The sequence below is a fragment of the Agelaius phoeniceus genome, chromosome 3 (genome assembly GCF_051311805.1).
Source record: "Agelaius phoeniceus isolate bAgePho1 chromosome 3, bAgePho1.hap1, whole genome shotgun sequence".
Lineage (NCBI taxonomy): Eukaryota > Metazoa > Chordata > Aves > Passeriformes > Icteridae > Agelaius > Agelaius phoeniceus.
This window is the reverse complement of record NC_135267.1, coordinates 15,506,582-15,533,626: the sequence shown is the minus strand read 5'-3', so window position 1 is coordinate 15,533,626 and position 27,045 is coordinate 15,506,582. Positions and strand designations below refer to the sequence as shown.

The 27,045-nt window shown below is 37.2% G+C and overlaps 1 protein-coding gene across 9 annotated transcripts in view; it reads left to right on the top strand.

Annotated features, from left to right (window-relative positions):
- KHDRBS2 (KH RNA binding domain containing, signal transduction associated 2) overlaps nucleotides 1-27,045 on the top strand; it is a 340,503-nt gene that overhangs the window by 260,322 nt on the left and 53,136 nt on the right. For all 9 annotated transcript variants that reach the window (XR_013181236.1, XR_013181235.1, XR_013181233.1 and 6 more), the window contains exon 7: nucleotides 20,899-20,981. Coding sequence is in view for 1 of the 9 variants with exons in the window: in XM_054629453.2 (XP_054485428.1) it covers nucleotides 20,899-20,981 (83 nt within the window). In the remaining 8 variants the exon portion in view is untranslated. The remainder of the gene's footprint in view (nucleotides 1-20,898; nucleotides 20,982-27,045) is intronic.

Below are 27,045 nucleotides of genomic sequence, written 5' to 3'. Positions count from 1 at the left end.
TGTACATAAGTAACAGTGTGGTAGATGAATAAATTTCTAATTTGTATATACGGTTGCAGCCATGAACTTAAATTCAAAAAAGCAAAATAGCCCACATTTTGAAAATAACCACTGCACAATAATTATATATCATAAATCGAATAAAAGCTTCTAGTTATTGATCTAGTGTGCTGGATGAGAAAAGGACACAATTCAGAGACTGAGGAAGTGACCAGACTGTATTTTTTATTTCAGTATTTTGCTCCCTCTTGCATTTAATGAGCACATATCTTCACGGTCACATATTTGTAATGACTCCTTTGCTACCTGTTATATAGCCTTATATTTATTAGTAAATGGTTCATGTCATAAAAGAAAGATTATGCTTTTTCTTTGGTCGATAGTGTTTCTGAAACTGACTGCTGAAGTGGAATTTTATTGTAATTAAATTGAGTCTAGGCACAACTCAGACCTAAAATACTACTGAGATTGAATGTAAGACAGCTTGGAATTTTCTAAGTTGTGAATTGCATATTTTAACAAAAGCTTTCTGCTTATGGCTTTGTCTTCTCTTTAGTATACTTCTGGTTTGCATTTAGGGTTTTTTTTCTTTTTTAATCTGATATGTGCTTAGAGAAGCTTGCTAGCTGTGTGCATATAATGTGAAAATCATTAAATGTTTAAGAAAAGCAAATATATATAAGCTAAAACTAATTGATGGTTGAATATCAGCTATTAAATAATTATTTCTATTTTCAAGCAAAAAATAAGGGGAAAATTAGTTGCTTGAGGCCAAAGTCATTGAATGGGCTGCCCACTGAGCTGAGCACTCCCTCAATAGATATGATATTATGTGAGTGGTTTTTAGATACTGAATTGAAATTTAATTTGTTCTTTGCATCCCTACTCAAGAAAGCTAATTCAACACTTTTATCAAGGAAGATTCCTTTAGTACATGAAGCAGTCTTCTGTCTGGCACAAGCTGGACTGGATATTTGAATGTGCCATATAGTAAATACAGTAAATATATTAAATCTGAGGGCATAGATATCTAAACAAACAATGTGTGTGTGTTATATGCTACTTACAGCTGTATCTTCTGATGACCTTCCAACTTACCTGGGCATTCATTAATTTATTTTTATGCAGACGACTAATCAGTTAATTGAGCACAAAGGCAACATTTCAACAAATGGAGTGTCAAGTCCCACTTTTAAACCTGACTTCCCTCCCCTTCCAGCAGTATTCTCCTACCTCCAGTTCACAGTGCCTGTACATCAATTCTGTAAATCTACATGAGGTTTTCCACTCTCGTGTGACCCAACAAAACAAATCATTGATGGAGAAATCAGTAGTGGCTTAGCTGAAATCAGAATTTGCTGCCTAAGAAGATAGCGATGACATTTCTAGTCAGGCTCCCATTTCATGTGAGACTAGGACAAGCTGGAGCCAACTGTCTGAACTTTTTCAGGGAAAAGGACCTGGGGATCTTGGTGAGCACCAAGTGTACCATGAACCAACAATGAGCCCTCACAGTGAAGAACACCAGTGGCATCCTGGGCTGCATTAGGCAGAGCACTGCCAAGGGGTCAGGGAAGGTGATCCTCTGCTCAGCACTGCTGAGACACACCTGGAACACTCAGTTCAGTTCTGGACTCCCCAGTGCCAGAGAAATGAACATGCTGGAGAGAGTCCAGCAAAGGGCCATGGTGGTGATTAGGGTGCTGGAGCACTGACGTATGTATGAAGAGAGGCTGAGTGGATGGGAACTGTTCAACCTGGACACAAGACCTAGAGAGATCTTAGCAGTGTTTATAAATACCTAAGAAAGAGAAGTTAAAAGGCATAAATTTTTGCCAGAGGCAGATGGTGCAAGCTGCCAGTGGAAATAAGGTGTTGAGAACAGCGAGAACTGTCTTGAGGGCAGTAATGGAGGCCAGTATCATGACCAGGAGGGCCGGGGCCCTGCCAGCCAGAGCCCAGTCCCACTGTGTCCCTGCAGACTCACAGTGGTACCCAGGTTCAGTCAAGACTCCAGATCATTTTGTCACTTTGTAGCAGAGACAGATCTGAGGGCAAGCCATGGAGTCAATCTACAGAACATGATCAGATCTGGTGGGGATCAGCAGTTAGACACAGCTCAGTGACTGTCAGGCAGTCCATGGTGACAGTGCAGAGCAGAGGTCAGGCTGGGGAGCCAGCTGACCAGCTGGGATCCAGGCCAGGAGGGTCAATGGTCCTGAACGAGCACAGCTGTCACTCAGCTGGAGACTGGCTCTCCAGTGGTGTCACTGAGGCAGGGAAGGAAGGCCAAGCTGAAACAGGGCTCCTGGGCCCATGGGCAGGGGTGTGGATGAAGCTTACAGGTGAGCAGGTCAAGGCCACTAAAGGCTCTAAGTGCACCCTGACGCACAGACAATTCCACTTAGATAAAATACACTTCTTTCACTATGGAGATGGTCAAGCAGTGTAATACCTTGCTTAGAGACGCTGTGGGGTCTTCATACTGGGCAATATTCAAAACCAGACTGGTTCTTCGAAACTACCTGTTGGACTAGACAATTTCAAGATCCAACCTTCCAATGTTCAGGTTTTTGTAATTTTCTGATAGCTAGAAACAATTGTTAAATTTAAAGTGAGCATATGCCCATATGGAACTGTTATGGAACAGCTGTCTTTCAATTCACATTCCATGTTACTCATAGAAACTTATCATTTTTCCAAGCCCTCAACCCCTAAATCACTTTCTGTTCCATAAATGTACAGCAGAGATTCATATTGAAATGCATTTTTTAATTTAAACTGTTACATAAATTTCATGATTCTTAAATGAATCAAAATGTGTAATTAATTAAAAGTCAGGCTGCATATGTGCCTACATTCCTGAAGTTAGAAGTTTTCATTCCACAGACTTTTTTCCCCAGATTCATATAAATGTACAAATACCCCACAGAGACACTCTTTTTTACATCTAATTTGCATAATATATTAATGCTGGAAGAACCTAAATTGAGTCACAAGAAATCTTGACTCAGCTGTGGTGCTCATGCTGGCTCCTGTTGATCTCAGTGTGAATTCTGCATGCCAAGGGAAAGCAGCATATCTGAACTAAGTTCAGTCGTGTAGATCTAAGAGAATTTTCCCTAGTTTTGCATTTTTTGAGCTGTTTTGTTTATACATTATAGATCAGCTGTTGTCTGATAGCTGAGCTTTTATCCTGAAGTTAAAACTCAGTAATTTCCTAACTGTATTTTTATGAAAAATATAAATTTCCATTTTCTATTCCCTTCAGCAATATTTCTGCAAGACATACTTGTCTCCTTTTTGGAAGGGGAAAAAGTACCAAAAAATGGCACAAAAGCAGTTAGTTTTTTTAATATCAGATTCCTCTTGTGCTGGCTTAATGCCTGTACTGTGATGCATGCCACCAATTTAGCAATCATTCAGTATACTAGATATGTTACAGTCAAAAAATTTGTTAATCTGAAAAACATACCGCAATTTTAGTAGAACTCCAGTCCAGTTTGATTTAGCAGAAGCTTTTAACATTCCCCACACTCATAAGGACCTAATTTTAGCCCCCTTAAATACACATTTTATACTCTACCAAGGTTAATTAGTAGTTAAGTATGCTTCAGAAATTTTGTCCAAAGCAAAATCCTAATGAAACTAGTCTAGAGTATACCCAAGGAATGACTGGAATGATTAAGATTTTCATACAGATTTTTATATCTTATCTTCCTAGTTATCATTTGTTTGAATATACAGGTAAAATTGAGGTGAAAGACTGAGTTACAGTCAGCACCATTGAATAGAAAAATGCAGTTTTGCCTATTTGGATGGTGGTGTGAAGACAATAATGGAAGGATTACCTTCATGAGTGCCATTGTTTGCATGTTTATTGAGTAATCTATTCTTGCATTCAGTAAACTTAGTTTAACTCCTTTGCTGTAATCTTTAGATCTTAGAACCCTCAGTTAAAAAGATGCTGCTGTTACAATTTCCTTGATTCTGCTGTCTTTGTATTGCTAATTTCTCTACAGTTTTCATCTGTTTTTGTTTTGACTCATTTACAGAATTGGAGAAAACATTGATTTATTTTTTTAGTTTGTATTTTAAAATTGAAAGAAAAAGCATTTGTTATAGATAAAATAGCTGGCATATGATCAATAATGGGCTGTCTTCCTGTCACTTCGCTTTTGATGTAATTCTAGTGTCAGCACTTACTGTAGTGCTGTGCTTCAAGAAAGCCAGAAGGAGCGAGAATCCCTCAATAGGTCAGCCAGAACCACAGATTCTGATAAAAGGACCTGTTTCCTGTGCACCACCATGTACCTTTACCTTTTGCTTAGGAAAATATTAGCATGAATTGTGACCTTTTGAAGGAAGAAAAAAGAACAGCAATAGATAACCCAGGAAAAATAGCTTTATGCTCTTAGGATTACCTTTTCTAATCAAACAATTGAAACCTTTTCTAAAACTTTTTTTTTTTCTTGAGTGAAAGAGAAAATTTTCTGTGTGACTGACTAGTGGATGCCATCCTGACTTCTTTCCAGATTCTCTGCAATTTCATCTTTCTACTCAGAGCTCTGCCTGTAATTCTCTTGAATTTTCCTATGGAAAAAAATGCTCCCTTCCTCACATAACTAAATGATTTGGACTCTCTTCCAGTTCATCACAGATTACATCAGAATTATTTAGGTTGGAAATTACCTGTAAGAACTTCAAGGCCAACCATTAACCCAGCACTGCCAAGTCCATCACTAAGTGCCACATCTACATGGGGACACAGCCACTTCTGTCACCAGCCTGTTCCAGTTGGTGACAATTCTTTCTACGGAGAAACTTCCTCCTAATATCCAATCTAAACTCCCCCTGACACAAAGTGAGGCTATTTCCTCTAGTCCAGTTATGTGTTACCTAGGAGAAGACACCAACCCCCACCTTCCCACAGCCTCCTTTCAGGCAGAGCAATAAAATCCCTGCTGAGCCTCGTCTTCTCCAGTCTAAACACCTCCAACTCCCTCAGCCATTCCTCGTAATGCTTGTGCTCCAAAATCCTCTCCAGCTTCATTGCTCCTCTCTGGAGATGCTCCAGCCCCTCAATGCATTTCTTGAAGTGAGGGCCCAGGAACTGAGCACAGGATTCAAGGTGCAGACATGTTTGAAAGTTTTTATGGTTAGAACTTTTCTACTAGATTAATCTTTTTCATCTTAAATCCTTTCTTGACTGCTTATCATCTGGTAGCAGTGGCAATCACTTCTGGGTCTTGATAGACAAGGAAACATCACTGAAATGGAATGAGGCTGTATTATGCGCACAGAAATATTCCCATATGCACACAGAAATATTCCCATTTTATATTAGAGAATATGTTTCTCACTTCTGACAGAAGTTTATAGATTTTTTTCACTTGCTGTCTTTACAAACTGCAGAATCTCTGTGTTTCATGAATTATGATCATAAGTTACATTTGTGCATTTATATTCAATCTGTTTTTCACTCCTGTCTGAAGCTGAAGTTTTTGGGGTGTACCTTGGAGAGAGAAATACTGTGAGCAAGCCAGTCAAATGACTTGAGGCAATGCTACAGTTTTCTGTGCTGCAGTTTTCCTTGGCTGAGATTGTCAGCTGTCTGACTTCCATTGAGCCAACTCTCGGGGAAAATGCAGAACTGGAACTGAATCAGTAACCAGGCTGCTTCCTTCCATGCCAGGGTCATGAGCATGCCTGTCAGGAGGAGATAGTGAGGCTACTATCCCCCCAGGGATGAGTTTTGCTATTACATCTGAGTTTTTTACAACTGCTTCACAGGTAATTTCCTCAACCCCTGCACATAGGTTAGGCACAAATATACTGTCAGTACAAGTAAGGAACTAATCAAGCTACCCTGACTAGAGAGAAAAATTCTGTGGTTAGAAATTTCTTGAGGCTCACAGAAGCACCATTTTAGAACAAGGGACAAACACACACTGAAGCTTAATATAAAATGATCTCATTTTGTTATGCAAGATGACTTGACTTAATTAGATCTCAGACTTCCTATCCATGAAAACAAGAGGACATTATATCTGAATAAAATGCATAAGGTGCAGTTAAAGAAAGAAGATAAAGATGGTTTTAAGGAGTTGCAGAAATATCTCAGAATTGGACATCTGTGATTATTCAAACATACATATTCATGGATACTTCTATTGTGCTTTAAGATGTTGATTAACAGCCATTAGTGCAGGTAATACGTTTATTTTGTAAATAAAGAAATTTCCTTGAAGCTTTTTCTAACTTTTATGCATACCTGTCTAGTAGCAGTTCTTCAGAAAGACCAGCTTTCAATAATATGCCTTCCCAGAAGCATCTCAATTTCAGGGGAAAGGTTTTGCTTTTTGAAAGGAAATTTTGAAAGGAAAATTGGACAGAAATGTGGTTTTTTTTTTAATTGGGCAATGTACTATGAATGTACTATAAATCAAAATGAAAGTATCATCTTTTGGTAAATTATGAAGAAGTTCTTTTTCATCATACACTCCTTCTATTTTCTTTCCTTTGCTTGTTTGCTTTTATGCCAGCATCCACCAGGAATGGCTGGACAGACATTCTAAGGCCTCTTGATAGTGTTTTATAGGTAGAAAAACATAGGAGTACACAAGATATTAGTCTAAAACATACAGAAAAATACAAAGAAAGAAACAAGACCCAAAATATAAATATTTTAATTAAATTAAAACAAAATATTAATAAATAATCTTGACTTTAAAAATACTAACCAAAAGCAAATGTTAGCGTTAGAACAAGCTGACTGTTCTACACAGGCTGTATCTGAGGAGGGGATGTTTGAATTTCCTGATAAAATTTAATTACTTCCCTCTGAAATGTAGTGTTTAAGGGTCTGTATACATAAATATTTAGAGTGAGCAATTTTCAGATGTCAGTGCTGCTGTCTCAAGCTGATTGTAGACATCCAGTAATGGAAGAAAAATAATATGATGTGATGAGAGATTAATTTAAAAGATAAAATGCAGATAAAGAGTAACAGTGATCACAGTATTGCTAGACATCTCTTCACTATCATTCCCCTTAGATGAAACAATTTTAAAAAACAAATGATAAAAGTGAAGAAAGACACCTATTCTTAAATACCAGACATACTTGGTTCAACCACAGTTTTCTCACAAACAGAGAAGTTAAACTTTATTCTCAAATAATTATTGTGAGATGGTCTGTCAGATCTCAGACACACTGATGGGCGTCACTAAATGTACAAACTTTTTTTTATCATCTTGCAACCTTATTAATTTTTTGTTCTGCCATTATCACAAATATGTGAGCAACAAAATGATGGGAAGACTATGCCTTTGTGTGTTAGTGAAATCAGATAAGGAAATGTCTTCACAAAGCAAAAGAATACTATGTCAGTCAGATTAGCTTAAAACCCTTCAGAGTTTAAAGAATAAATCTGAACTTTCATCAATTGTTATGAGATAATGAGAAAGTTGTACAAAGGTAGGCTGTAATTAACAAAGCCTTAAGCTCACCAACATAGAGATGTATTTCGGTGCAATTTTAACAAGTCTTTTTGCAACAGTAAGTTGCATGTTCCAAGGTGAAATAAACTTCTTACTGTTGGCTCTGGACTCCAAATCATGGATCTTAAAGTGTTTGAGTTGGTGAAGCTGTTTGATAAGATATCTGTAAAAGTTTTATAAAACAGCCTTTCACATAGCATCAATACCTAGTCTGCTTTTAAAGCTGATAGGAGCAAGGAATGACTCATACCACTTAGGAAGGTGATGATATGATCCAAGTAACTCTGAGTTTTTTTTCATTGATCTGACACAGATTTTCACTTTGATAATAAGCATGTTAATTACATTAACACTTCTAAATTCTGTTTTCTGCATCTGTATAACAGGGATAGTGATAATTTGTTATATCATAGGTTTGCCTGAAAGATGAATTCTTTAATACAGTAAACAGAATCAGTATTATTATTTACATGATTAATATGATGGTTTGTCTTAGACAACTGGAGTATAACCGATTTTTACTTTCCATATTAATACCTACAGTTACATTCCCCAAATGATCCAAAAGATCTAAAGATGAAAAAAAAATTCCAGATTTTTTCCTGTAATTTTGATGCCACCGAAGTCCACGAGAGTTTTCCCACTGTTTCAAGGAGGAGCTATCCATGCTTAGCTCCGTGGATAGCTTGTTGTTCATGTACTGTAACTTATAAAAATATACAGACCAAAACATTAGTGATGTTTTTGCCACAGGTATTGAACAATCCAAAAGACATATGAGTCATGCAGAAAAATATTTTTCTTCCCTACTTGTCATTTCTGTGATGAGTGCTAGCTTTTATAAAAGCAGAGAATTATTTGGGAAACAGAAATATACAATGTTTTTTGCATTTGCTTTCTCGTTGAAAGTTAAAATAGAAGCAAAATATGAAATACTGTTTCTCGTTATGAAATTATCATTGCAAAAGAGAATTAGAAGATAATCTGTAAATACACAAAAACTTTATAGAGATATTATTTATTTAAATACCAAGATCAAATATGAAGATATTTTGAGAACAGAAACCAAGAACCTTTAAAGATTATTTCCAATTTCTTCCATATTAAAATACTGTGCTTAACATCCCAGTTGCAATGTTATGGAAACTTCATAGAACATGCTTGAATTTGGCTCAGTTATGAGGAAATGGATATAAATATCTATTTATGAGGACCCTTGGGAATAATTACGATTTACAGCTATGAATCTTCTGCAGTAGAAAACTAAGGAATAAGAGGAAGCCGGATCTTTCCTATTGAATGCCAATGGAAGAGACAAGATAGTTTTGGTACTCCATGTAATTATTGTGGTATTTGCTCTATTGGAAAGAAACAAGGGATATCAGCTGTGGTTTTGGACACACTCATGGATGTGTGTATTAGGTATTCTTGGGGCATTCCAACTCTCTCAAAACTTTCCTGGATGATAAAAGGAGAACTTAATGGGCAGTGAGTAAATGTTAGTGGTGTGTCATTGTTGAGCCATTCAATTCTGCCAAGATTGAAGCTACAAGCCTGCCCAGAAGAAAAGTTTTAGGAATATCTATCTCAAAGTCTTAGATGCTTTGAGATTTCAGACATATTGGTTGTTCACCTCAGTTTTGTAGGATCAGTTCTTAAGGCAGGTCCCAGCTCAAAACACTAATGTAGCTACACCCTTCATCTCCAAGCAAGTCTCTTGATTCAGGTCCAGTTGGGCTGCCTGGACACAGGTTATAAAGTCATTTGAAGACACTGTAATGTCATTTGAAGACACTGTAGGGGTCTTGATGCCTTTGAGACATATACAGTGAATCCTTGATGTCATATGACTCATGGGGGAAACACCTGCCTTGCTGGACTGGGAGATAAAGGCTGGCATGTGTTCATATGTCTAAAATGACAGGAGATAACTGTGTAGCTGCTGAACTGAGCTCCTAATGTCTGCCCTACTGTCAGATATGAGGTACCTAGCTTTCACACTGACACCAAAATCAGTTAGTCTGAAACTAGTAAACTCCACTGAACTGTGCTTTTGACCTCCAGCAGGCACTGATGAGAAAGGCCTCTTTCAAAGAAGAATATTGTGTTGCTTGTCCAAATGGACTTAAATTTAAATTACATGCAGCTTCTCCAAGCTACATCTTGAAATACAGGAACCCTGTTGATCCTTAGACACTATAGATGATAAAATCAACAAGAAGAATGTTGCTTTTAATTTCAACAAGGGATTTTTTCAGGTTTTCAAGCTGATCTGATTTTCACTTCTGTGCTGACTGCAAATGTATTCATCAGTCTGCCTCAAGGTTGAAACTGAGATACATCTTTGTTCAGTTGGCAAGATGACTACAATTTAAAAGCTGAAGGCCAGCTTTTAATCACCAGTGATGCAGCACTTAATGTTTATTTGCATACTAATAATTTAGTATTTTTTTAGAAATGCTTGTAATTAAGCACTTTAAGTGTCATTCCTCCATTTTATCACGCTGAGCCCATGTTCTGGGCTTCCCAGATGTTCAAGGTGATGCTCAGGAGTTTACCAGTCACACCTGTTTACTGGCACACCTCCAAATTATTTACCAAGGAAATAAATACTGCTAGACCAAGTGACTCAGTTCCTTTTTAATATTAATGCTAAATAGGCAAGTCAGTATTCAGTAGACCTCACTGAGGTCTGTGTTCTTGACTGGCTACTAGTATATAAAGAAATACTGAAATCAGGAGGAGTTTCATTTTTTTATGTTTCTAGAGGGATACATTTGAGAAATCAGCATCATAGATAAGTCAGCATCTTTTGCTTCTTAGATACATTAACAGACAGAGAGTCTGGTAGAGATTTTAAGTCAATGAACTTTCAGCTGTGGTTTTGCTAATCTACTTCATCCTCAGAGTTCTTTGGATTCACAATGATGGGACTTGGAGTTGTCAGATATTTTTGTGAACCTAATTTGGATGTTCCTTATGATAATATTTGAATACAGAAAATCACCAGTGACAAAAATAGTCAGTTTCCTTTCAAACCATATTCCCTTCAGTGTGCAATTTGCTACAGTCAGGAAGTATATTTTTGTGTATTTATTTCCTTTTATGTTTTAGTGTCTTTAGGTTTTAGAATTGAGTTTTATGAACTTAGGCAAAAGACATCTTATTGAACTGAAAAAAATTAAAAGAGTTAATTTAATACAATTAAGTTTGAAATTTAAAAAAATGTCCAGGTGTTTTTTTGTAATCCTGTATACATTTTAACACTGGACTAGAGCCTAGTCTTGGCTAGGGGGAAAAACCAATGCAACCCTTTTTCCCATGGGTTTTCTGTTTTAAAACCCAACTAAAAGCACTGTATAAAGCACTGACACTGCCTCTGTGAATCATGAAGATTTTCTTTTAACGTGGATTCCCGAGTCATTGACTATTGCAATCACAGCTAAATCAATGTCTTTCATTTCCCCAGTGCATTAACAGAACAAGGACAATGCCAATGAAGAGATGATACTGACATAGTGGAATAGTGATCCTACTCTCCAGTAACAACAACCCTGTTCAGAGCTACAGGCTGGGGGGCAGAGTGGCTGGAAAGCTGCCTGGTGGAAAGGACCTGGGAGTGGAGTGCTGCTCAGCAGCAGCTGGACGTGAGCCAGCAGGCAGTGTGTGCCCAGGTGGCCAGGAAGGTCAATGGCATCCTGATTTGGATCAGGAATAGTGTGGCCAGCAGGACCAAGGAAATGACTGTCTCCCCTCAGCACTGCCGAGGCCACACCTCAGTGCTGGGTTCAGTTCTGGACCCTCACTGCAAGAAAGGCATTTGAGGTGTGTCCAGGGAAGGGCAACAGAGCTGGTGAAGGGTCTGGAGCACAAGTCCATGAGAAGCAGCTGAGGGAGCTGGGGCTGTTTAGCCAAGAGAAAAGGAAGCTCAGGAGAGACATTGCTGATCTCTAGAGCTGCCTGAAAGGAGGCTGGAGCCAGCTGTGTGCCAGTTTCCCCTCCCAGGGGAGGGGACAAGCGACAGGACAAGAGGAAATGGCCTCAAGCTGTGCCAGGAGAGATTCAGGCTGGACATCAAGGAGAAATTATTCATCAAAAGGGTTGTCAAGCATTGGAATGGAGCAGTGGAATCACCCTCTCAGATGGTGCTCAAGGAATGACTGGATGTGGCATTTAGTGCTGTGGTTTAATTGATGTCGTGATGTTTAGTCAAAGGTTGAAGTCAGTGATATTGGAGGTCTTTTCCAACCTCAGTGATACTATGTAGGTGAGAATAACCTTCTACTGATTTTTTTAGTATTCAAGCAGAGTCTAAGAGTTAGCTGGCATCTTCTCTGAACTGATAGTAAAAAATGTATGCATATGCTTTTCCTTTTCTACCACAGCATGTGCTGACATAACCTCTTTGTTGTTTAGCTGTGAACAATTTTTCCTTCAATACTTTTAAAACTGACATTGTGGCCTTTTCAGCTTGCTAAGACCTGATACAAATTTCAAAGAATTTGATTTTAAAATTCCTGTTAATATTGTTGTTCTTTAAAAGAAAGAAGATCTGAGACATACCTAGATTTTTATGTTATCCAGGGCAAGGTATTATCATAGCATAAAAAAGATAAAGATGAATGTGTAGAGTGCTGAAACAATGTTTAAAAGGAAATAGCAACTAACAAATTCTTTTCATCCCACTTCCCTACTTTCCCTTTCTGAAATGGAATTGATTATGATATATCACAATTTATATTTCATACAATAAAAGTATCCTCATATAAAAATATAATAAAATAAAAAGAAAGCTGAAATTATACCAATAAAAATAAACAATAAAAAAACCTACGTCACTTAATAGTAGAAGAGGAATACAAATTGACTTGATATGTAGGCTTTGAAATTCAAATAGTTGAAAGAGCTAAAATTGCAAAAAATTATTTTCAAATCTGAATATGGAACCAAAAGGGTTCTGATCTTAGTAAGAAAATTTAAGAAATAATAGTAAAATTTATTCATTCAATAAACCAGCAACAACACAAGATTTTGGATATATCAGTCAAGTGTTCACTGCAGTTTATATTGTGCCTCCACATCTATTGGTGAGAGAAAAATGTCTTCAAAGAATTTTTTTCTTTTAGCAGGTAGTCTGCCTGTCACTCTTTATCTAATGTAGTGGTTAAAACGGGAACCAGAAATTACATTTGCAGTTACATTGTTGGACACCATGAGTAGATGACCATGGCCCAGGATGATCTGTACACTTTGGGAATTCAGCCCTAGGCATGCTTGAGAACGTTGGTGAACTCTGCTTTTGGTGTCTCCATCCCAGTGCTTAGAGTAGAAGAGGCATTATTAGATGTGAACTTCTACTTGTATATGATAAATGAAAATCAGTACTGTTCTGGTTTGCAGTCCATCAATATTTTTAATCCTTTTTAGTCCTTAATTTGTTGACAGCTTGCACCAGGAAAGGTCAGAATCACTCTCCTGAGAAGAATAGTCTTGGCATGAATAGACCTATTGGCCTTTTTTACCTTTTCTTTTCCTTCTTCTGTCTTTTTATTCCTTGGCAAGCATTAAAATAATTAGCATAGAGTTACCATTGTGTTTTCAGTATGTCAGTTTTACCTGTTTCTATGCCTTTAATGCACTTAAGTCAGTTAATGGATCAAAGACCCAGTCAGTTTTCTGAGTTTTCAACCATGAATGATGGGCAGGTAAAGGGTAAGGTAGACCAAAGCCATTACAAATACATGGTAGAAAGATGTAGCATTTACTAGGGGAAACTATTACAATTCCTTTGTCTTTCTTCTTGCTGCAGTCTGAGATCACAGCACATCCTTGTTTGCAAGAGAGCTAGGCCAGAGTTTTGGAATATGCCATACACAGTAACAGGATTTTTATTCTCTATTTTATAGGGATTTTGTAACTGTGATCTGTATCTGTATCACTTCCCTCACCTTAAAAAATATATGCAAATTTGATCTGATGCACAGAACAAAGGCTTGCAGAGTAAGCTGTGAAAGTCATATTCTGAGATCTATACAGACTTTCTGGGTGGATTTTAATGCAGTAAAATTCCATCAGATTTTAAAGATTTAATTCAGACAGCTCGGCTATCACCACTGATAGACACTTCCTTCAGAAGGCTTTCACTGTAGGATACTAGTAGTAGTATTTAACATTCTTGATCCACTACAGTCAAAGACAACAAGTACAACAATTTCCTGGATGCTATTTGTGAAGGCAAGGGTATTTATGAGATTTTTATTCAGATTTTGGGGTGGGTCCTCACTGGTTGCTGCGCTGTCTGCTGATCAGTGTATCTCTGTCTGTGTCAGGGTTGCATTGACTTTGAATCTTTATATTTGGGTAATTTTTAAAAGAAAATGAGAGAATATAACACAGACATTGGAGAACACTGAGAATACTGAGTTGTGAGAATGCATCTCACTGGTACAGTGGGATATATTTAGTCATATGGGATAAAGTTAGCAGAGGTGTCTGACACAAAGATCTATTAGGCTGTCAGACAGTCTCCCAAGAGAAATGGTGGAATCCCTATGCCTGGCAATATTTAGCATTTGATTAGAGAAAGCACTAAAAAATGGGCTGAAAGGAGCAATCACATTTGACAAGAGTTTCTAATAGATGGTCTGTTCTTTTCCATTCCCGATTTCTCTAATTGCATGCTCAAACTTCAGGGAATAACAATTTAAAGATTACCTTTAAATATCTCAATAAGTATTAACTACTCTTTACTGTTTTGCTCATTAATATATTCACAAATGAGAAGTCCCATTACATTCTGCATGTTTTCTTTTAATTATACCTGGCCTTTATGAATAATTCCTGACAAGATTGTGTTGAGTTCACTCTTACAATTTTTTTTTTTTTAAATCCAAGAATAAAAGCCTGCAGTACCTTTAATCCTTGCTAAAGTGTTTTTCCCAATTGGACAATATCTGTTAGAAAATTAAATATTGCTGTTAAGAAGATGCTGTGGGTAGGTACTTTGGATTTTGCTCCTTCACAGTATGCAGGATCAAGAAGAGTTTTCAGGAACATTTTTATTCAAATGTAATTAGCAGCAGTGCAAACATTGCTGCATTCAGTACAAGCAACACTTGTATAATAAGCTTAATCATTGTCATAAGCAGAAAAAACAATGAGTTCATCTCTTCTGCAACTGATATCAGCTTTAGTTTCTTTAGTGACTGATTTTCATAACTTTTCATAACTTTTAAAAGCTAATTATTTTGTTCATAGTAAATTTCATTGCATCAGCACTTAAAAAAACTGAGTGCAAAGAAAAGTTTAATTAATTCAAATGTGTGTGTGTGTATATATATGGAACACATTATTCAGGTTACAGCTTTAAAAATATAATCAAAGGTTATCATGGTAGTGATGAAATACTGTTTAGCTGGATAGCTTGAACCAATACTAAATAAGAGGTATCATTGTTATGTCTTCTAAATAATCCTGTATGGGCCTTTAGAAGGTAAGAAAATGAATGAATGAGTTAAAATATTTATGTATGGACTCAAAAAATATGCAAAATGCATAAATCACATACAGAAGAGAATTTAAAATTCATTGTCCAAAATTATTTTTAAAAATACTTTTCTAGAAAATTAGATTCCAGAAAATATGTGATGAACTCAAATTCTGAATTTGATTAAGCAAGAGCTATAATTTGTGAAAAGGGCATGGGGTGTCTTCCAAATATTAGAATATAAAGATTCCAAAATTAGGAATGCCTGAGCACTCATCTAGACCAGATTCGGCATTAATAAATACATAAATCTTTATTTGCCTTGAGTTTTGAGCACTTGAAGATTTGTTAACTGTTATATATTACTAATTCATGGAATCCTTAATGGTTAAATATATTTAAGTAGAGGATAAGAATGGATCAAAAACAGTAGGATTGCAGAAAGAATTAACCTATGTCTTTTCTCTTTTCTTTCCTTTTCTTTCCTTTTTTGACATATAAGACTATTTTTGAGGAGCTTTTTTTCTTCAGTGCTGCAGTAAAATTGGGTATAGCTGTTAATCATCATGACTCCAGCAAGTCTTTTCCTTAGGGAATTCTGTAAATTTGGAGACATAGGCCGTTTATAATATTTGGGGATGCATTTGCTATAGCACAGTGTCTTGCATTTGGCCAAGTTGTATTTAAATAGCCTACTTCCAGCATTAATAAAACATCATAGTGAAATCTGGTTCAATATTAAATACTGATTAGGGTGTTGTTAAGCACCTGTGAAAGCATTTCTGCTCCTTCCTGGTACCACAGCATTTACTTGCTGAGATGGACTATCCAGTTTTCAAGGGCTGGAAAATAAAAAGTAAAATTTCTTGGAATTCCCAGCCATTCAAAGCCTGGAAATATAATTTCCTAGATTATTATAGGATTTATTTAACATATATAACGTTGTGCCCAACAAGTCAAAGCACAGTGAGATGCTTTAAACCATCAATAAGTTACCAAACTTGGGCAGAAGAGTTGTCACTTTTTAGTAGATACTTGTAATTATTTCTTTATCTCTGATTCACTAAATCATACTGCTCCACGGCCAGAGCCAGCTCCATCTATTCCTCTCTCTCTCCGGCTATGGGAGCATCAGGATGCATGAGAGGTTCACCATTTACTTCACTGGAAACTTTGTAAAGAGGAATATTAGATATAATAGAGATATTAAAACCAGTAGTGGGTGTATTGCAGCCCATCCTCCCTTGGCAGCTGAAGGCTGCTTTTTAATCTATTCATTTCAGTTCACAGGGAAAAGAAATCTTTAATTTAAATTACATTTATGTGATAGAATGTCACCAGTGCAACTGGCTACTATTGCTCAGGGTGTTGGTAGCAGTCCAATTGAAATGGTGGCTGCAGTCCTCCTGGAATGGCAGATGTGGGTCTGTTGAAGCAGTGATCCTGCAGAAGGGTGTAGTCTTCCTCTGAAGATCCAGTGGTGGTGTAGATAGGCCTGGTCTTCCTATGGGAATCCAGTGGGAAAGAGCTGCTCCTCTCAAAATCCAGTGGGAAAAGCTGCTTGTGGTCTTCCAAATCTCAGATTATATCCAGGTAGGAATGCTTGGCCCCTCCCCCTGGGCAGAGCTTCTCAGAATGGGATGCTGTAATTTTATCTGTCATGCAGTGACACTCAATGGCCCATTAACAGCTGATGTCTCCCCAGAGGGAGGATTGGTTGTGGAAGAGATAAAGAAAATTGCCTAATTGACAGAAGATAACTGCCACACCTCTAGCAGATAGGAATGGAATGCCCCTAAGAATATCCAACCTAAGACAACTGTGCAAAGGTCCCTTAACTGCTTTTATGTAAGAGTTACCACTAGAGGTGGATAGTTATATACCTTCACCTTCTCTGAGGGACAGGACTAAGTTTTGTGTACTGCTGCATGCAGCTAATGGGAGAGGCTGTTCTGGTTCTCTGCAGGTATTTTTCATGGTTGCATGTTTGCCAACTAAAATACTGAGTTGTGTAACTCACTTTATTTTGACTTACTGTTTGTGCTTTGTTTTTTTCTTTTTTAAAGTCTAGCCATTTTGTAGTTTGCTGCTTTAGAAAGAGTTGGGCTATTTTCTGTAAAAACCAAATGAGTTTCAACTCTCATACAGTATATTTTCTCATGTATTACAAGGACATACATAAAATATTGTGAGCAGGACAGTTTTCATTAGAAGTATTAGATTTATTTTTCTTCTTGGTTTCACAGAGTAGAAACCTACCATTTTTCAGACCATGAAAATTCTATTTTCTAAGGCTATTCAGAGAAGAGGTGATTTAAGCTTGGTGCATTTGAGTACAGGCTGTTACTGTTTGAAACAGGGTCTTGACACTAAGAAGAAAATTCATGTTTAAAGACATCAGATTGTGTTACATTATGATACCCTTGTAACTAATGATACTTAAAATTTTGTTTGTATTTCAAATATCTTTTTCAGCATCTGAAAATACAAGAGGATTTGAGTAAATCTAAATAAATAAAATAAATTCTTCTCAATAGTCTCTTGAGTGCTGAATCAAATAGGTACTTAACTTTTTCTCGGGCAGTAGAATATAAGCCTCCTTTCAATTATGTCTCTTTTTGCTTCTACATCCCTTTTTCCCCTGACTGTAATTTTCATTATCAGTAGTAGAGTAGGGAGTGTTTCCTCTTGAAGTGAGCCTTACAAATGCTAATTTCAGATGCTGTTCTGAGATTCTCCTAAGAGTTTTCCCCAGTCTTCCCTTTTGTGGGGAGGTAAATACTTAGAAATGTTCATTTTCAAAACAGTTAATTTTTTTAATTGAGGTCTATTTTAAATTTTTACTTATCAGCTCTTTTTTATTATTTTTTACTCTAAACAATACCAAAACTCACTGAAATTGTTAATAAACATTCTTAGTGTCACTGCAGCTTCAAATGTGTATTTCTGTCCTTTTATCTCATGTCTAAGATGTATTGTTGTAGGGCCAGAGCAAATCCTAGTCACTGGAAGACTCACTGTCCTTTCCCTTGACACAAAGTAAAGAGGTTTTGTTGAGGTTTTTTACGGTTTGGAAAGTTGTTTTATTAAGAAATACCTGAGATAAAGGTAGCCTGGCATAAAAACCTCGCCTAGAAATGGCTATCACTTTAAATATTTTTTATAGTTGCTCATTGCATATTTCTCAGTTCATTGTAGGAGGCATTTCTTCTGAATGGTGGTGGCAGTTATTATGGGACAAAAAGACTTCTATACAGGAAAAGGTTGGTTGGTTGGTTGGTTGGTTGGTTGGTTGGTTGGTTGGTTGGTTGGTTTTTATAGAAGCACTAATAGACCTCAAAAGTGCATTAATGCTGACTCTAGTGCTGAGTAAAAATTTACACTGTATTTGGGGAGGGCATCCTGGGTTCTGGTATCTGGATTTATACAGAACTTCTTTTGGAGCACCATCCTCACCACACATAGAGGAGAATATGTGAATTTGGCCACCCTCAGACTCACAACTTCTGATCTCAGCTGGCTCTAGGTGGGAGCTGGGTGCTTCATCTCTCAAAGTTCCTGACTAAGAAATACTTTCAAACATTAAAGTTGTGGGTTCTGAGGATCTGAAGGTTAAAAAGGAGAAAACTGCTCAGTGACTTTAATACACTGCAAGGATGTGAAAGGAGCTATTTTGAGTCTCAGTTCTCGATACCTAAAGGTGTAGTGGGTGTCTGGATACATTGTATTAAACTTTCTATAAATTAGAAGATAATTTTCATACAGATTGGCACAAATAAAAGAATATTATCCAGAAAATACTTTCTGTTCGTTAAAGGTACATTGTGCTTTTTTACTTTGTTTCCCAACCATTTCCACTTGAACCATTTGCACTGTATTGACCTGCTCTGAGCCTTGAGGGAGCCTGTTAAAGTCTGTAACGTGAACCCACAGAGGTGTCAAATATTAACAAGTGTTCTTTGCCCTGCTGATGCTGAGCGTTGATCCACCTCAGGCATCAAGAAACTGAGAGAGCTAATTTGTAATTGTTGCCTTTCCTGTTCTCTCAGATGGTTGGGTAAGCAGGCTGAAATGTCTGTCCTCTAGCTATTTGTCTTTATATAGGAACTTCCATCACCCTCATCTTCGCTGTAGCAGGATCCCACCCAGTAGCATACTAATCAATGTGACTAACATCTGTCTCCTGGGGTGCATTGTTTCTCTTATCCTGTCCCCTGAAGCAAGATAGTGTATTTAGCTATATAATGTTAAATACATCACTGTCATCTGCAGGGATATGTTTTTAGCTGTACTTTTTGCTATGAGTTCATACTAATGCAGACAAATCAAAATGGTGCACTACCACCTAAAAGGGAAGATGACGGGGTTTGTGTTGACTTCAGATTCTGGGAGAGGCCATTTCCAGTTTGAAAATGGACACTCCCTTCTGTCCTAAAAGTCTTTACTTTACTTCAGGTGACACAGTGAAATCACCATGCAGAGTCCTGTCCTTCCTTCAGGACTTAGAGCACCACAGAGATGAAACCTCCCACCTGGAATCCACACTTACCCTCACTGCTGGGTAGCCCAGAGGAACAGGCAGATTTAATATGCTTGACCTAAGGAAGCAACTGAATGCTTCCTCCATAGAATGTTTTCTTGAATTTAGGAATGCCAGTGAAGTCTTATTCAATACCGCTGGGGAGTTTAATTAGCAGAAATAATGAAGTACCAAACTAACTATACTTTGGGTGAAAATGATAGTGTACTAGAGTGATTGTTTATAGGACTGCTGTTATTTTGGAGCTGCCTCATGCTGTCCCTTCTCCCCCAGCCTGACCAAATTTTGCATAGCTTGTGAGAGGAAAAATTGCCTTTTGCTGTAATTAATATCAAGTCAAAGTTTTTTAAGTTCACTATTTCTTTTAGCATTTCCCTTAACAGCAAGGCTTTCTTTAGACAATCAAATGTTTCATTGCAATTTAACTACAAATACTGGCTTCCAAAAATCACAGAGAAATAAAAAAAATTAGTTTCCATACAGCATTTCTTACCTACTCTGTTGTCTTGTCATATGAAAAGAGCATATCAAAAGTCATCCCTTGGATTATATATATTTATTTATTTGTTTATTTATTCTGTGGTTCCTGAGCATTCTTTGGTTCAGAGACAGCTACAATGGATCACAATTGCCAGTTACTCTCTCAGTGGAAAATTCAGGTGTTAGATGAGCTGAACCTTCTGAAGTCACTTGTGTCTCTCTGTCTTAGGTGACCTGCTCATCTGTCTGAGCTCTTCAGTGAGAACCTTAAGTTAGCAGGAACCTGTACTAAATTATTGGTTAATTTGTCACAAACAAGCATGCCTTTAAAAAGAGTAAGATGCTCAGTGAAAGTAAAGGGGCTTACTCTGCATTGTTTTTAAAAGTCATATGCCTTTACTTGCTTGACAGATACTGTTTCTCATAGGTTGTTTTGTTTTGTTGTTTTGCATTTTTTCAATATACTGAATATTAAGATTTTATCATAACGCCATTTTTAATAGTGTAGAACAGTCAGTATCTTTGACCTGCCATTTGTTCATTTCACCTGTAGGTATTTATAGAACCATTAATGTAACAAAGGGCTCAGAAATTGCTTTTATTATTCATTCATCAGTATTCCACACAAATCCCACTGAGGCACTGTGGTTTGGACAATGCACCACAGTTTATCAGTGAATAAGCTGAGTTCTTAAATGAGAGACTGATTACTTTATTCTTGCAATGTACAGGTTGGTCTTCACGATTCACAATTCTCTTTGGTCAGCTCTGTGTGTCACATTATCGTGGGCAAACATGACATGCCATGTTGATGCAATATATTTCTACAGCTTGATAATATGCTTTGATTTATCACTCTTCTAAGCTGTGGTGTTTTGTTTTCCCCTTAGGGATATGATGATGGATATGGGGGTGAATATGATGATCCGAGCTATGAGGCATATGATAACAGTTATGCCACCCAAACACAAAGGTAAGCATTTGTGCTTTTACATTATTTCTCCAAAGGACACTTTTTTATCTTAGTTTTTCATGTAAATTTCCCATGGTTTATTTTCCACACTAAATTTTACAAATCCCTGAGTACTTTTGAAGTAAAAAGTAATAATGACAGTCCAAATCCATATACAAAGATTCAGATGATGTAAAAATGTAAGCAGCTATGCTTTTAAAATTGGTGCAAATTAAGTGTATTTTTTTTAACAAGCGATTGCATAATTTTCTTATTTGATGTTATTCTGAACTTATTTGTCCCCTTTTTTTTTATCTTTTACTGATCATAAGTTGTGAAGGGTATCTCATACTTACGGCTTTTACAATGTTTTGAGAAAAAACAGAAGGAAATTCAAAAAATATTTGTGATGGTAACCTGTTTCTGGTTGGCATCCACCATCAAGGTAAACTATAGAGGGGAATTACATGCCAAAAGTAAGGCTGAAACTATCTGTTTTCAACCAGTTATTTTCTAAGCAACTCTCAGAACTTATAAGTTTGGAAACTTATTTTTGTCCTTGTGATGTGGAATAATACGAAAAGGCTACATTCACATGTCATATTGATTTGTGTGAATAAGATGAGGCAACAAAAATTATCCCTTTTTTATGTACATACACCATGCACACTCATCCATTAATTGGACAGCCAGTGCATGTTTATTAAATATGGAATGGCATCTTTTTCACATTTAAGATAAAGGATAACAGGGTTTTTCAACCAGTTATTCAGGAAGTGGTCTTATGCACTGCTGAAAGTACTTGTAAGGTTGTGGAAAGGCAAATGAAACTTTAACAAGTAAAGATACAGATTTTAACTCAGTTAGTGTGTTTCTCACTGAGCAAGAAAGTGATGTATATATACAGAGTTCTACATTCCCAAGGCCAGAGGACCTTAGACTTGCTTTCTGTTGAGCCATCTTTTTCACTGAATGCTTTGCTGATGTAAATGCCTGTCAGAATTATGTTCAGCTTCAGAACTGCTGTAGTGAGTGATACTTCAGTGGATAAAAAATACTTTATAAGTATTTTTATATCCAGTGAAGTATATTTAAAAGGATTTGTCATACCTAAATGTGAACTCCATCAAGTATACTTTAACACTTTCAAGTAATTACTAGCTGCACCCGCTATGTCATTATGTAGGTAGGTATTCTTGTTGTCAAATGTACTTCAACTTTTTTTAAAACAATTCAGTTCCTTTTCTGCTACAAGAGTGAATTGTCACAGGAGATATTGCTTCTGGTGTAGAAACAATAATTAGTTGGAAATATCTTGATATGACATTGCTTTATAACATCTGAATTAACCTGTAATTTCTTTGCAAGTTGATGTCTCAGGCAACTAAATGACAAATATATCAACTTTATGAGGAGTGTATTATAATGCAGCTAGAACTAGTAGTGATAATTTGGTACAAGAGACAAAATTTATATCACATAATTTAGTCAATTAAACAGCTATTAAGTTTAGTCATGAGATACGTTTTCTAGTAATTTGAGCTACCTCCAGGATACCTAATCTGTTTAAAAACTGCAACTAAAATATTTACTTTTGAAATATATGACAAGATATGTGGTCATACTTACCCATGTTAAATGGCACTTAATGCCTCAAGTAGCCTATTGATTTCAAAGAGAGCACTTTCAGAGCTCCATGCTTATTGTTTCAAAGATTTAAAGAACAAATGGACCATTAAATACACAATTTGTATTTCTGCTCCTTATTGGCCATTTAGCTTCATAGAAATGCCTGCTTACTGAGCAAAAAAGAAAAATAATACAATGCAGTGAAATAGTGTACCCAAAATATTTAGTTAGATGCGTATTTCAAAATGTTTTCTCCAAGTCTCAGATCTTGCTTATTAGTATAATCCAGTCATATGAGTCATACCATGTGCACACCTAACAAAGATAAGTAGAACTGCTCAAAAGTACTTACTCATCTCATCTGCTGTGTCATTTAAGGGAAAAAAATTAACAAAAACTTGCCAACAATGTCTGTGCTCAGCCAGGAAATTATCATTGCTTCCCTCTGCAGGGAATGACTGAAATTCTAAAGCATGAGATGAGAAGCAATTGTAGTTAGTGGCTTAATGCAGAGTACCAAGATTTCTGTTCATGTTAAGGGCAGAGTTTCCAACTGCTTTTCGTGGCTTATTAGGGACTCAGTGTGGAATTTCTTAGAGTGGTACATACTTTTGTCTGTCTGTCTTGCTGTGCATGTTGGCCAAGCCTTATTCTCTTCATTGCTTCAAAAAGAACGTGTTGGGATGTAGGGTCATGAACAGACGGGGTGGATGGTCTGAGCTCAGGCTGACTTGAGTGTGCTCTAGGGCAGAGCTCATAGTAAATTCCCCCTGTTCCCCTGCTCACCCCATGCACAGAGTAAGACAGAGTTTGGGCAGCCTGCCACCACCCCCCCTGTTATCCCTGCCTTTGTCTTCCATACCTTGTATCTACTTCCCATTTGCCAGAGTCTTTCTGCCCATACAGGGAGCCTTAGTCCTTTGTTGTCCAAGAGATCTGATTTAGAATTTTGCAAACTAAGCTCTGCCAACAGCAGAGAAAACAAGCACAGTATCGACATGCACAGTGCTGCAACATAGGATTATGGTTTAGTAGAAGGAACACCACAATTACCAATCCCCAAGACCATTCAGATGCTATAGTTCAGTGCAGAATTATCTAAAAATTTGTACTAAAAGTCAGGGATGGTGTTGCAGGTCCAACAATACACTTGGTATGGGTCCTTCTCTAATTGACTTCTCCAGAGAGAAAGCTCTGTCTGTCCTTCATAACAGCAGTCTGATTTTTAGGCTGAAACTGGGGGGATGGGGTCACCTGTGGAAGAGATCATGACAGAGTCTCAGAATCAGGCTGGAATGAAACCCACAGTAAGTCTGCTTGTCTGAACAAGCTAAGAGGAGTCTCAAGCACACTTTGAAATGGAACAAAGAAGCCACTTGAAGAAAGAGAGAAGCAGGACTTGCACTATGGTAAGTGCCACCTGTACCTTATTGAGATGGGGAGGCTTATTTTAGAAATAAGAGAATTATGGGTTATGACAGTCTATATTGCATGCAGGTATGTCTTGCTTTAAATAGCAGAAGATGTATTTATAAAGCCTCTTTTCCCCTCCTTATATTCCTGTCCCATAATGACAACTCACAACACAAGATGGAACCTCAGGACAGATTTATTTAAAAGAACTGTCTGTCCTTCCCAAATGAGTCTGTAAGCATTATTTGCAGGATTCTGTGAAAGACTACACATTTTCTGAGGACATTTAGAAACCCTACTCATTTTAGAAATTTTTTCATACAGATGTCAAAATACAGTTTTTAAGGTAATTACAATGAATGCTTTGTCAAATATCAAAAACAGCAAGGTAACAACCATGTCAGTGGGCAGGAGAAGACACCATATCTGACATACTTTCCATAGGCAATAATGCACTGTAATTTGAGTTTCTCTATGACCTTTGTTTCCTCTCTCTTCCCCTCCCTTCCATATAATATGAAGATGGCTCTCATTGATAAGATTATCTGACTGTCCAGAGACACCAAGAGATATTCAGTAGTTGTTAAGTTCGTACACTATTCTCTCTGTACTTGAAAGTAAGGCAGAGGACATTCAAAACATTTCTGCCAGCTAGATCTACCTCCCAAATCTCTAGTCTGGCAACTTTATTTTAAAAAATATAGACACAATATACAAAATGGTAGAAGTGTTAATTTCCAACTCAGCTGTAACACAGAAAATGTAGGAGAATCGCTTTAGCTTTCAAAATGTAATGCATTTTTTGATTTTCTTACCAGGAACATTTAAGTCTGTTGATCTATCACCACTGTTCAGGATTCATGGGCTGAGATCACTAGATCACCAGAAGAAAAGGATGCTAAGTTTTGTGAGGAGATGTGGAAGATCAACCTCTTTGGTTACTCAGAGGTTGTTGGGGATCGGACTGTCCCATGTGCAAAGTGTGGGCAGACTTCTCAGCCAAGACCAACAGAATAATTTGGTGAAAATGGATCATTTGCTGATGAATCTTGATGGTCAACAGAGCCATCTTCAGCTCTGCTACCACATCTGCAGTCATCTCCACTGGCCTTTGTGTCTCTGCCAGCACCAACAGTTTCATTTCAAAGATACCATGTCTCACAGCCAAAAGAGATATACCAAGGAAACCTGGGACTGACTGTCTGGTCATGGGATGAACCAGGAAGGGTATATTCTCTTTAATTCACTTGTGCCCACCTTATCCAGCCATATGTAGTGTAAACAGTGGTGTCCAACAGGGAGGAGCAAAGGAAGCCAAGGATTATCTGATGAAGCTTAAATTTAGAGTTTGATATTATTTCCCTGTCCCACAGTGCCTGGCATGAGCAGTCATCCATTGATCCATTCTGGCTTTTGTGAACAGGTAGATGGTATATTGGCAATGGCTTTCAGGTCTGGCTGCCTAGCTTTTTATTCTGCCTTTTTTTTGTATGGCTTTTGTTAAAAACATAGTTCAGCAGCAAAATGAGTTGCCAGTGTGTGCAAGTCTAAAGAAAGAAGGGCTGATGACTCCCACCTTGGGCTGTAAATAGACTTGTAAATATCAGGAAACCCATAACTTACTGACAAGAAGAATAAATAATTCAGTGAAAAAAGACAGATGAAAATAGTGCACAACGTTGCTGTTACAGATTCCATGCCACAGCAGTACAGGCCTCGTGCTGGCATGTTGTCATCCTTGCTGTGACTGCGAGATGACATAGGTAAAAAGGATTTCTCATGCCTGTCTGCACCCAGCCTCACTAATAATAATAACAACAGTAAGCCAATTTTAGGAACTTGAAGCAATTCTTGGCAAAATATTTACTGTTAATCTTGCAAATATGTTATGTAATGCTTTAGGCAGCAGTCCTCTGACAGACATTTTATGCTGGTATGCCAATTATTTTGGCCAAAGAACTTCTTTTTGGTCTGTTCAACTCACACATCAAACCCATCCTGCATCTGCTGAGGAAATAAACAAACTTCTGTTTCTGATTGGAATTGCATATGTCCTCTCCAAATTTCTCCTCTAAGATGTTAATGATAGTAAAGAATCTAAGCTTTAACATACAGAAAAATGGCACTAGTATATCTGGAATAAATTCTAAGTAGCTCTTGCAAGATTTGAAGACTGAGAAACATTGTGTTAGATAATCGCTAAAATGGAATTTTCTTAGAGGAATGAAGAAGAAAAAAAGGTGCAGTAAGAGAGAAATTCAAGTTGACTGATACCTTTCACCACACAGAATTGTGTTTAATTCAGAAGGTACAATAATACCTAAAGCTGCACTGTTACGTGCAAAGTCCAGTTGGGCATCTGTTTCTCAATACTAGGAACAGAAGTAAAAGGACAAAAATGCTCCCTGTGTCCACAATGCTGCTATGGAAAATAGATACTATGACCTTATCAATGTAGTTTTATCCCAGTAACTATCTGTTTGTAGCAACACCTATCCATGCAGCCTCCAATTGGTGCCACATTCTTCTAATTACTCATACCCACAGAAAATTTCTAGAGCATATTCAGCCAATGAAGTTGAATATATGACAAGTTATTGACTTTGAAAAGAAACTGTTTTCCCTGGTTATTGTTTCTATTTCAAAGTTCATGTTATCTACTTTAAAGCTTGTGTTTATAGCTTCTTTTTTCTGCAGTGTGGGCTGCTAGTAGAGGAGCTTTAGGAATCACTTAATTATTTCTGATCTGATATGCAGGAGTACAACATGGACCACAGTTCAATCCATGTCACTTATGTGACTTACAGTACAATCACATCAGTGCACAGCCATGCTGAAAAATTACTTAGGAAGAGTATTTTATTCAGTTGTATCTGAAATAATTGTTTGCATCAGCAGGATATATTTGCATGAGCTCCAGTTCATCCTGGTTATCCTTGCTTGACCTCCAGATATCAAGGTACTGTATGTACATCTGTTTCCAAAGATGAGTTTCTCAAAGCAGTGGTGCAAGTAAAATAACAAACTAGTACACTTGTAAAGA